The sequence below is a fragment of the Sarcophilus harrisii genome, chromosome 3 (assembly GCF_902635505.1).
Source record: "Sarcophilus harrisii chromosome 3, mSarHar1.11, whole genome shotgun sequence".
In the NCBI taxonomy this organism is placed as follows: Eukaryota; Metazoa; Chordata; class Mammalia; order Dasyuromorphia; family Dasyuridae; genus Sarcophilus; species Sarcophilus harrisii.
The window spans coordinates 320,299,080-320,312,040 of NC_045428.1; the positions used below are offsets into that span (position 1 = coordinate 320,299,080).

At 31.9% G+C, this 12,961-nt stretch overlaps 1 protein-coding gene across 1 annotated transcript in view; it reads left to right on the forward strand.

Annotated features, from left to right (window-relative positions):
* LOC100916977 (cytochrome P450 27C1) overlaps window positions 1–12,961 on the forward strand; it is a 38,929-nt gene that overhangs the window by 13,963 nt on the left and 12,005 nt on the right. The window contains exons 3-7 of the mRNA XM_012544653.3: window positions 642–841; window positions 5,246–5,455; window positions 8,764–8,927; window positions 11,328–11,494; window positions 11,989–12,067. Of these exons, the coding sequence (XP_012400107.1) occupies window positions 642–841; window positions 5,246–5,455; window positions 8,764–8,927; window positions 11,328–11,494; window positions 11,989–12,067 (820 nt within the window). The remainder of the gene's footprint in view (window positions 1–641; window positions 842–5,245; window positions 5,456–8,763; window positions 8,928–11,327; window positions 11,495–11,988; window positions 12,068–12,961) is intronic.

The window sequence follows — 12,961 nt, forward strand, 5'->3', positions numbered from 1 at the left end:
AAAAAAACTTCAAATAGTAGACATGGAAGGTCTGTTATGATATTAGTGACATAAATTTCTAAACCAGAGCTGGCCTATCAGATCATAATTTTGAACCAAAATTCAGCAGTATTATTAACAAAGGGCTAAAAATAATCTTTAAAAATGTTCATATTTATATTTGAGTGTGTTAATTGATTTGCAACACTTTTATGTAACATATTATAATTTCGGTCTTTCAAAGGACAAAATAGTATTTTTAATGTCAGTATCAATACAATTTATATCAGCAACTAGTTTTTTCCACATTTTAAAAGTCTAGACATAAAGCTCTGAATAGACATAGGCTCAAAGGTAGTAAACAGTGGGATATAGATGGTTGTCTGTTCTTCTCTTAATGATTTTCAGGGATAAAGATTCCATAATCTTCCATTCTAGCATGTTATTACTTTCAAAGTCAAGGAGTGTTATCTTATATCCATCTCAAGTTTCTTCTTTAAATTTTATTTCTTTTATTGTTTAGTCTTCCAATCTGAATTATTGATAACTCTAGTAATTACTTCACTATCTTTGAGAAAGTTTTACAAGTTCCTTTTAATTTCTCATCTGTGCACACTTGTATAAAATGATTAGAAATTAAATTATTATTTTTTTTTTTTTAGGGAAGGCGAGCAGTGGCTAAAGATGAGAAGCATATTGAGACAAAGAATTTTGAAACCCAAAGATGTAGCTATTTTTTCTGGAGAAGTCAACCAAGTTATTGCTGACTTGATTAAGAGAATCTACATCCTTAAGAGTCAGGAAGCAGATGGAGAAACTGTGACTAATGTTAATAATCTTTTCTTCAAATACTCTATGGAAGGTGAGGCATTTACCATATAAGATCAGGAAGATGAGTGAACATTTCACAGAGGTTCATGTGTTTGTTTTATAAAACCAGGGATCTTTTTTTTGCTCTGAGAGAGAAAGGAGAAGGTTTTACCATAAAATAGGTCAGCTGGTACCATACAATGTATTGTGAAAGTACATGGTTGTTTTCTCAATCTCTACTTTTCTATTGCCCATTCTTCCTTGAATGCTACAGAAAATTATACAGTTGGAGAGGGACCGGTAGACATAAAGAAACTGACAAAATCTTGAAATGCCACTGTAAGTCTCAGAGGGAAAGAAAAGAAAAAAAAATTAAATCAGATACAAGAATTTGGAAAATTATAGAAAACAGTTTAAGGCTATTTTTGTTGTTCAGTCATGCCCAATTCTTTGTGACCCCATTTAAGGTTTTCTTGGCAATAATACTAGATTAGTTTGCCATTTCCTCCTCCAGCTCATTTTACAGATGAGGAAACTGAGGCAAAAAGGGTTAAATGGCTTGTTCAGGGTCACCCAGCTAGTAAGTGTCTGGAGTAAAATTTGAACTCAAGTCTTCCTAACTTGAGGCTTTCTATCCACTGTGCCACCTAGCTGCCTCTGAGGTGATTTAATATAAAGTGAATTAGTTCTATAAACCTAACTAGCCACTAATGATATATAGAAAGTCATTAGAGTTAAAAGACTCAGAAGGCCAAAGTTGGAATCACAGCTTGGCTACCTGTTAACTATATGACCACTTTAGAAAAGTCATCTCACCTTGGGGGACTCTTTCTTTATCACCAAAAGGTGATAGGAAGGTAGATAAGAACATCCTTAACAGTCTGTTATCCCAGAAAAGTTCAGTAATTAATATGTGTAATGGAGATCCTGATGATCGAGTTTAAATTGACTATCTTCTTTAAGGAGATAAAGAAGGATGTAATACATTTTGGAGAGATTTCCATCAAGAATGTTAACCATTCTTTAAAACTTTTTTTGTTTTTGTATTTTGTTTAAAGAGATAGGCTTTAGTTGTATGGAAAATTCGCTTATATCAGAATACCTTAAATGTAGAGAAAATGAGATTTTGTTGTATTTTATTCAGAATTGATTCAAATTTTCTTGTTAGTGGCATTAGGAGGAGAGTTGTGAGGATGTCTTCTCATTTGACTTTTTTGTTTTCTACCTTATTGAACCTGAGCACAATAATATTTTCTGCAAAAAGAGTTCTGGCAATGAATAAACAGTAATATATTTGAATCATTCCCCATGGCTGTTACTTTTTTTTTTGGCAGATTTATAGGCATCAAGAAATATAGAAGAATTCCTTCTGTACTAATGAACCCATATCAGGAGCAAAGTCACCAGAATATTCCTTTAACAAGGCTAACAGGATAAGGCTGGAAAAGTCACAGCTTTTTCATTAATGTATACTATCAAATAATCCAAACATAGTCATATAATAGGAAAAGATTTTAAATAGAATATTAGTCTAAGAGTCAATATCCGTTTAAGGGAGAAAAACAACTTTTGGTAATAGTCTTTTAAACATATAGCTCTTCAAATATATTTATGGATGTTATATATTATATATTGTTGTTTATATATTATATGTTATATATCAGTTGATTTCAGAAGGATATTAGATCAACTTCATCTGAACTGCATATTTTAATTATTTTACATACAAGTTAATATGAGAAAGACTAAATAATAATTTGTGCTCCTCGGGAGGTCTTTGTTATAACACATAGATTTGGCCTAGGAGCTAGAGGAAGGACTCTTAAGATTCTCCCCTTTTAGCATTAGTGCAATTATATTTGCACTGCCTGCCTTACCTATAGTTACAACAGTTCTATCGGGGAGGGTGATGCAAGATGAATTGTACTTATGTTTAAATGGCAGAAAGATACTAGAAAGTAGAAAAAGAAGCAATAACATAACAGGAAGCAGACAGTGAGCACCGGCCTGGAAAAGAGATGGAGAAGGGAAGGAGAATTGTTGAACTAGAAGAGTAATTGAGGAGAAAGTGCTGATGTAGATAGAACATCTAACTGGAATTGTGTGCTTTGGAGAGTGAGTATGGGGGTATGGGAGTGAAAGCATGAAAACCTTTCTTGGTTCTAAGATTAGAGATTGCTTATTCCTTCACAAAATAAGGAGATGAATTGAAATATAGGTAGAAAATGTATTCTTTGTTGTGGTAAAGTAGCTTCAGGTATCTACTTAAAAAGACCCATGTTGCTTGTTGACATATTGACACATTCTTACCTTTTCCCTTTTCCTGTTCATTTTAATTTAGTTCAACATAACAAACATTTATTAAGTCTCTACCTATGATGTGTGTGTAAGACACTGTGCCAAGACCTGGGAATATGGAAAGAAATAAAAAACAATTACTACTTTTAAGTACTTTGTATTCCCAGGCCTGTCTTTCTTAGGTAATACTTTTTTTCCAAGCCCATCTCATTATTTTTCTCCTACCGAGTCAGTTTTCAATTATATCACCTTAGAAAATAATTTGTTAAACTAGTTCACTCTAAAATGCTAATAATAGTTGTTATGGCTTTATATACCATTCCTTGTAGTGTTATTTCCATTTTAATTTTAATAATAATATCTATTAATATAAAATAATAATAATTCTTTTTCTTCCCCTTGGTCCAGAGGATCTCTCTATTGGTAGAATTTCAAACTGTGGCAGTATGATGGGAAAAACACTTTAGGATAGGAATTAGGATTCCTAATAATCCCTTAATTTACACAATATATAATCACTTGTTTCATTTGCTAGTAAAGCTAGTCCTCTCTAGTTGTGTCTGGCATTTAGACAGTTCACACTAGCCCTAGGAATACTCTTTAAGCATTCTCTAAGGTACATTGTCTGTTATCATGGCTCCCATTTTAAGCAAAGGTATGATTGCTGATTAGAAAAAAGGGATAAAATCTGAGAAAATAGTATGGATACACAGTAGATGTTTTTATATTTTTAAGTTGTAGTTTAGAAGAAATTAAAAAACTGAAAAGGGTAGCATACACAATAATAAAAGCCTAGAAATGTTAGTTTTGAAAAATTTTCTTTAAATGTTACAAAATGCATTATATCACATGTATATTTCATATTAGGATTAATTTGAAATGATTTATTGAAGTATATAGAAATGTAGATAGTCTGGTACTGATACTCAGATTCCATAAGAACTTTATGATTTAATGAAATTAGCTATTTGGAATCTTAAAAATAATCTATTAGTGGTTCTTAACTTGAGATCTGTGAATTTAGTTTTTAAGAATTTTGAGATAAATATTTCAATATAATTGGTTTTCTTTGCAGTCCTATGTATTTTGTTTTATGTATTTAGAAAAATTATTCTCAAAAGGATTCCATAGATTTCACCAGAATGTCAAAAGAGTCCATGACATCAAAAAAAAAAAAAAAGGGTTAAGAGTGTCTGATCTAGACCCATCCCTTTATTTTTACAGGTTGAAGATTCATAACTACTTAAAGCCTTACTAACTTTTGGAACTACTGTTTTAAAATTCTGAACACTTAGAAACCACCATAAACTAATAAAGATAGCAATATAATAAACTGTATAACTAGATTACTTTTACATATCTTTGTCTCTTTGTTTCTGTCATCTCTCTTTGTGTTTATTCTTCAACAGTCTATTGAGACAGAGTTCCCAAAGACCCTCCAAGTTCTTAAGTATAAAGGGTCAGAGATAATAAAAAATCTAATCAAATCAAATAGTCATGTTCTTTTGGGAAGGAATGGAGTAGAAAGAAATGCTTATTATTATTCTGCTGCAAGAAATGAGCTCATGGATTTTAGAAATAATGAAGAATAATAAGAGCAGAATGAAGAGAACATTGTATAAAGTAACAGCAGTATTATTTCAAGAACAACTTTGAATGACCAAGTCATTCTGATGATTATAAACTCCCAAACTAATCGCAAAGAACCTATGAAGGAAGATGCTGTTTTATATATATATATATATATATATATATATATATATATATATGTATGTGTGTGTGTGTATGTACACACACACAGAGTACAGATTTATGTTTAATGGGTAGCCATCTTGAAGTTTGGAGAGGGGGAAGGGGGAAAAGTTACATGATAACTTCATTGTATATTTGAAAGAAATCGCAAGTTATACATAATGGATCTGTAATTTCAGGTGTAATTCCTGTTTTTTATATTCCATTTTGTTATATATATGTTTGTTTTATTTCTAAGATTCAGACTAAAACAAATTTTTTTTAAAAAATGAAGTTGTGATTTGTCAAATTCTATTGACAAGTCTCCTAAGCTTTTGAAACTTATTTTTATTATGATAACTTATGTCTTGATAATGTCATCATTTCAGGAGAGAACTTTTAAACTCTTAACCTTTTTCCCATTTAGGAGTGGCTACTATACTTTATGAATGTCGTTTGGGCTGCCTGGAAAACAGTGTCCCCCCGCTGACTGTGGAATACATCGAAGCATTGAAATTGATGTTTAGTATGTTTAAGACCACCATGTATGCAGGAGCTATTCCCAAATGGCTTCGTCCATTTATCCCTAAACCCTGGAAAGAATTCTGCAGATCCTGGGATGGACTCTTCAAATTTAGTAAGAGAAGAATTGAAGGGTCACTTTTTATAAAACTCTGACTCTACTGCCTGTCATACAACTAATTTTTATTCAAGATAGTGAGTTATTTACAGCAGAGATTGACTTGATGTGCAGTATATTTATAGTAAATGTTATCTGAATTAACAGACCTTTGGCTCAGTTTTGAGAATTAACATGAAACATGAATAATGTGATTGAATAAAATTCTTATATATACCAGAACTTATACATCCAAATGAATATGATATGAATATGACATGAAAGTAGAGAATACTAGTTTTGAGTCCACATTTTACCCCACAAAAGTTTAACTCATAATTCAACTGAAATACTATACATTTCTGTGAAAAATAGTAATGGCAGTATTTATAATAAACACAAAAGCAATCAAATTTAATGAGAATTTTTTTAAAAATTCAAGTGCATCTATAAATCATATTAATTTTCTTGTATGACTAATAAACTATCTCAAAAATTAATTTGAAAGAAAGTTCCAAATAATGCTAAAAAAAAAATATTAACCACAGTGGGCTCCTTTGAAGAAGAACACTATTTGGATGTGTAAATTCTGTTATATTTGTTTAAAATTTTCTCATTCCTCACAAGGAGATGTTTTTGAAGAAGAACACTATTTAGATATATAAATTCTGATATGTTTGCTTTAAATTTTCTCACTGCATAGTCAGTTTCATCCACAAAGCTAAAAGTCAATGACTTCACCTTCTATGGAAAACATGAAAAACCCACTCTTGCTTGGCAGGAATCTTTACTATGTAAATGGAAAAGTAACATGAGTTAAAGTAGTGGCTACTGGTAACCTATCTATGAATTTTTTAAAAATTAATTTCAATGTAACTGTATTCCTTTGTAATTCCAATGTAACTGCATAGTCAACTGACTTTCTTGATTAACAACTTGTCAGGCTTCTTCTCCTTAGCCTGATCTTCTATTGGGATGCACACAATGAAAGAGATTAAGTCAACAATGTATGATTCACCCTATAAACATTTTCTTCACTTGAATTTTTAGTCTAAGGGATTTAGCAAGTTCTTATTAAATTATTTTAAAATGGAAGAAATGTTTAAAATATTTTGTCATTTTCTGTCCTACTGAATTTCTCTTAAACATATTCAGTACCTGCTTTGGCTTTGTTTACAGATATTATGTGTGTGTGTGTATGTGTGTGTGTACGTGTGTGTGTGTATGAGAAATAAATACAATGTAGTGGAGGAGAAGGGGTACTAGCATCTGAGTAGATAGGAACAGATCTCAAGTAGAAAATGGTTTTTGAGTTTAATCTCAAAGGAAACCAGGAATTTTAAGAGGCAGAAGCGAACTGAGAGTATATTCCAGACTTGGAGAATCATCACTGAAAGGTATGAAAATGGGAAGTGAATTGTTACTCTGTGGTCTAGATTGGCTGGACTATGGAGTCCATGAAGGGAATAATATGTAATAAGGTTATATAGGTGGATTGGGGACAAGTTGTGAAGGACTTTAAGAGCCAGAGGAGTATGTGATAACTCTCACAGATAATTAACTGGGAACCAGAATTTATCAAACAGGAGAGTAAAATAGTCAATCCTGCACTTAGAGAAAATCATTTTGTCAGCCATTGTGGAAGTTGGATGGGAGTGACATGAAGCTTGAGTTAAATTAAAAGGCTGTTTTGATAGTCCAGGAAAGTGCTATTGAAGACCTAAAGTAGGATGATAACTATATGGAGTGTGTAAGTGGAGAAAGGGATGGATGTGAGAGATATTATAGAGGTAGAAACTGCAAGATTTGGCAAGAGATTTTATATAAGGGGTGAGTGAAATTGAGGAGACCCAGATGATATCAAGTTATGAACTTGGAACTCTGGGAAGGATAGTGGTGCTGTTGACAGTAATAGAAAAGTTGCGAAAAGGGAGGGTTTTGAAGTAAAAATGAGCTCTATTTTCAACATGTTGAGCTTGAAATACCTACGAAATATCTGCTTCAACATGTCTAATAGTAGTTGATGATAAGAGAGTGGACTCAGAAGAGACCTAAGGCTAAGTAAGAATGAGGACTGAATTTAGGAAAGGAATGTGCTTTCTTTTGTTGATATCTGAATTTTTCATAGAAAAAAATATAGGGGATGAGTTTTTTGACTTATTCCAAGCCCAACTAGTCAATCTTTGCTTCTGTTGATGAAGACTGTGGAGAAGCTACTCTAGCAGTGCTGGCTTTCTATGAAATAGGCCATTTGTGGAGAGGGGTAATGTGGCAGGGGAAGAAGGAAGGGAAGCATATTTCCTAATTATGTTTAAAAAAATATATAAGTAAACACAGTGGAATCCATTAGTGACTTTATTTAACTCCTGGAAATCCCCCTGTGTTCTAGAATGATTGTTCCTGATTCAGCAAGGTGCAGTCATTAAAACTGAATATGTGGATATTTTTAAAAGATAATGCTGGGTTTTGTATATCAAAAGAAGTTATTGCAATTCTATCACTATAAAGGTGTACATATAGCTATATCTTGGGTATACTTTTTTTTTTCAGGATAAGCTATTTCATTACCCTAGGGAGCTCCCATTGTAGAACTTTCTCTATCGATAACCATCAGGCACCTGCTATATAACTTGTAGTTGAGATGTTGCCCAGGTAACTAGAGGTTTAATGATTCTCAAGGAAACACCAGCTAGTCTATATCAGAGCAGGAATTGGACCCAGGACTTCCTAACTCTGAGGCTAATAATGCACTGCCATTCCGGCGAAAGCTCTTAAATTTTTATGCCATGGACCCCATTGGCAGTATATAGAAATCTGTGGATTTCTTCTTCTTCTATCCTTCTCAGAAAGGATAAAATAAATACATAGGGTTACAAAGGAATACAGTTACATTGAAATTAATTTTTTAAAAATTCATAGATAGGTTAGTAGCCACTACTTTAGTTCATGTTACTTTTCCATTTACATAGTAAAGATTCCTGCCAAGCAAGAGTGGGTTTTTCATGTTTTCTGTAGAAGGTGAAGTCATTGACTTTTAGCTTTGTGGATGAAACTGCCTTATTCTGAATGTAGCTCATATTTATTTAAATAAATAATTAAGATATAAGTGGAAATATATATGCCTACATACTCATCTTTTACATGTAAAAGTGATTGTTTGAATGTAGCTTCTGTTTCAAGGTCCAAAATTATGTTATTTTCAGACTAATAATAACCTTGAAATGGAGTTGTTTCTGAGATTGTCAGGACTAAGGTAGGATGACATCCAAACTATAGAGTGTTTTCAACTAAGCTTTTTTAAAAAAAATAACTTTATTTTTAAACAGGTCAGATTCATGTTGACAATAAGCTGAAGGACATTCAGTCCCAACTGGATAGAGGGGAAAACATCCAAGGAGGGTTGCTCACCTACCTCTTAATTAGCAAAGAGCTAACTTTAGAGGAAATCTATGCCAATATGACTGAAATGCTCCTGGCGGGGGTTGACACAGTAAGTTTTTTGGGTTTGTTTTGTTTTCTTAAAAGTTAAAGTAAATTTTCACCTAATAAGCCTTCACAGCCTCATGAGACCCCCCATTTATAATTTTAAATTAACTATTTGATTTATTAAACTTTAAGGACATTGCATAGTTTAATGCTGCCTGAATTTCTGGTTTTATTTAACAAACTTTTTGAGTTGGTAAAGATTTCCAAAAGAGAATGACACTTTTCTTACAAATTGTAAAGTGAAGGTACACAAAGGGATTGTGAAACATTTTGTATAGTATTTTGTAAGATTTTTTTTTATTGGCTTCTAAGTCTTTTGCTAATGCGGGTGTAATGCTGGGAGTGAGAGAAAAAGAAGGTGCTGAGAACTTAAGAGGATATAATTTCTACAGAAAAAACTCTATTGTGTAATCACATTTTTTCCTCCCCTGTTGGGAAGCCTGAGCTATGAGCTCTGATGAGTAGTTCGAAGTTATTTCAACATTAAGAAAATGAGGTGTGTCATTTGCAAAAATTCCACATATTTTGCAAGTGATTTTCCATGCCTATGTGGAACTTATCTTTTTGAAATAATGCTAATTAAGAAAACATCATATAGAATAGGGTAATTTAGAACAATGTGAGTCTCAGCCTTAGTTAATTGTTTTTCATGGATCTGGCAGGAAAGATGTGTTTTGTTTATATAATGAAATATATATTTCCTTTTGTTATTGTTGTATCTTGGTTTTATGTTTGTATATACATATGCTTATATATACACACATATATACGTATATGTTTACATAGATATGTATATATCTGTTAGCTATATGAAATTTAAATGGCTAATATGTGCTTGTTTTTATTTCTTGAAATCTAAAAAGAAAAGGCAAAGCTTGCCAAACTTGGGGTACGGAGTAGAAAGAACAGGAAACTGTTGGACTAAGAATAAGTTCGGGAAAATTTCTGGCAGGGGAAAATTTCTACTATAGAAATTCTTAAATGAAGCTCTTAGATGCAGTAGGTCATTGCTCAAGGATTCTAAATACAAGGATTTCTGAAAAAAATGGAAAGCTGTTTCTAGTAGCATTAAAAATAAGATCTGTTAAACCATGGGAAAGCAAGGACAAAAATGAAAAAAAATAAAAACTGTCCTGAGAGAGCTTACATGTAATGAGAGGATGCCAGTAGAAGAGAATTTTTTAATTCTATATGATATCATTTATTTATGATTTAGTTTTACATAATATTCGGTTTACAGAGCATCTTAAACACTGAATTTTTTTTTAAACACTGAATTAAACTCTTTTATCATAATTGTCAATGTCTGAGAATTGACAAGTGACTCAGATGTAATTTCCTCCTGCCATCTAGTGGTAGGTACAGATATTATAGAAAGAAGAATAGAGAAGGGAAAAACTTCCAAGTTACCAAGTTAGTGCCTCAATTTGGATTTATAAGTTGACAAACTGTGACAGTACTCCTATTCACTTTCATATTGCCATTCTTTTTATGGACATTTATTTAACTTTTAAAATTCTCTGTGTTTCAAAGATCTGCGGGTTTATCTATTTAATTTGTTTTGATCAAGATGAGTACTCCCTCTGCTGATGCAGATCACAGCCTTTGTATGGCTTCCTTTTCCCTGGAGCCAGTCTGATAATGAAGCTCTCAGAATTTAGCTATACTAGGACTGAGTTTTTATAATAAAGTTTTTCTTCGAAAAACCTTGAAATGCCTAAAACAAAACCATGATTCAGAGAAAACTATGATATGGGCTATATAACTCAAATTTTAGATATTGGGAAAAGCATTTTTATTGTGGAATTTATTGTGGAATATTATGTGGAACTCATAAGAAAATAACAATTATAAAAATGATAAAAAAATTAATATTATTTAAACTTTGAGGTTAAATGCAAGTAGTTGGAAATATTGGCACTGAATTTGAGAACTATGCCACTATTCTTCCTCCCAAAGAATGATATGAATAGTTATAGAGTAATTCCATCCTGAATCTAGGGACCAATCTAAGTCCTAACCATTCTGTATTTACTAAGATAAAAAAAATATTCAGAAATAAAATCACTTGCTCTTTATTAAAAATAGCATTTGTAATATTAGATGATTTTGTTTTCAAGATTATTTAGGCTGTAGTTTTTTTTTTTTTCTGTGATGGATTTAGAAAGAGGCATATTTGTTTTGGCAAAGTAAAAAGTGTTATGGAGAAATAGAATGTGATGTAATCTAACTCCATTTGGCCTAGATGTTCCTTATAACTCAACTGCGTTATACCTATATATGTAGAAAATGGTATGTCTTATCTAGAAATGTCCTCCTTTTAGAAGCATTTAATGTTTGGTTGTTTTCTAACCTCCTTTAATTGTGCATACATGTATGTTTTTTGTTTGTTTTAAAAAATTAGACTTCTTTCACTCTGTCTTGGGCTGCATACCTATTGGCAAAGCATCCTGAAGTTCAGCAATCAGTGTATCAGGAGATCATTGAGAATTTGGGAAAGAAACATATTCCAACAGCAGAGGATATCCCCAAAGTACCATTGATCAGGGCTCTGCTCAAGGAAACCCTAAGGTAGAAAGATTTCAAAAGTCATATAACTAAATATACCTTTAAAGCCTCAATTCCTTTTCCAAAGTAATTATAATGAACAACTTAGAAAATTCATTTAAATCTTGTATTTACTTTTAAGAGCTTAAACTTTTTATCTATGCCCAATAAGATCACCATTCAAGCTTCTGGATTATTCAATAAGGAAAAAATTCATGACAAAATGTGCATTGCCTAATATACATCAAGGGCAAGTTTTTCATGTCTGACTTGTTAGCTTTATTTGCATAGCAACTGAAGTGCTTGTCTATTGTACAATTTACCACTTCAGTTCTACAAAGAATGTAACTCTTCAGTCTACTAGTATTCATTAATCAAAAAAATTTTTTTTTCTATTCCAGGTATATTGGGAGCTATTTATTTGATAGAATTGTGGTTCTAAAATATGCAGTTACTTGGGATATAAATTGTTTATCTTTGCAATAGTTAAAACTATTCCATGTTTTATATCTCTCTAGGTTATTTCCAGTTTTACCAGGAAATGGTAGAGTAACCCAAGAAGATTTAATTATCGGAGGATATCTAATTCCAAAAGGAGTGAGTTTGGCATGTAATTAGGGGAGATGATTGGAATTGTAATCCTTTCTCTAGTTACTTAGGTAAAAAACTTCAAAACATTCCCTTTTGCAGATACTTTGTTGTAAAAAGGGAGCTGAATGAACTGTGAGTTAAAATGTGTAATGATAATGTTTTGTCAGAAAGGAACCTTGTTATTGCTGAAGTCTAGAGTATAATTTCCCCCAGTGATCTACTTTAGGAAGTTCCAGTATCCCTCAGAACATTGCCTTTAAAAAAAAAAAAAAAAAAGGAGGGGAAGAACTAAAAGTAGTTAAAACTAAGAACAGTGCTTAATATATTCTCCACTCCTTTTTTTACTTTCTCCTTCAACCTAGTCCTGTATTTTTTTGTTACTTCAGTTTTAAATCTTTTTAAAACAATGGTGAATATTTATTGAGTATTATGTACAAGATATTGGGAAGGATGGAGAACCTGAGATACAAAAGAAGATAAATAATGGTTGCATTCCTAATTAAAGAATTAATGAGTTTTGAAGGACAAGATATAAACGGATGAAAAGTTTTTATAAAATATGGGAGCTAGAAACCTAGAAATCATCTGAACCAGAGAGACACTGAGTGCAGAGAAGTAGAATGAATTCCCTATGGTCACATCAGGAGTCAGTAGCAGAACTACAATTTGAACCTACAAATCCAACACATTTCTTTTTTTAAAATTTTTTATTATAGCTTTTTATTTACAAGTTATATACATGGGTAATTTTTCAGCATTGACAATTGCAAAACCTTTTGTTCCAATTTTTCCCCTTCTTCCCCCCACCCTTCTCCCAATACATGTTAAATATGTTAAAGTATATGTTAAATACAATATATGTATACATGTCCATACAGTTATTTTGCTGCACAAGAAGAA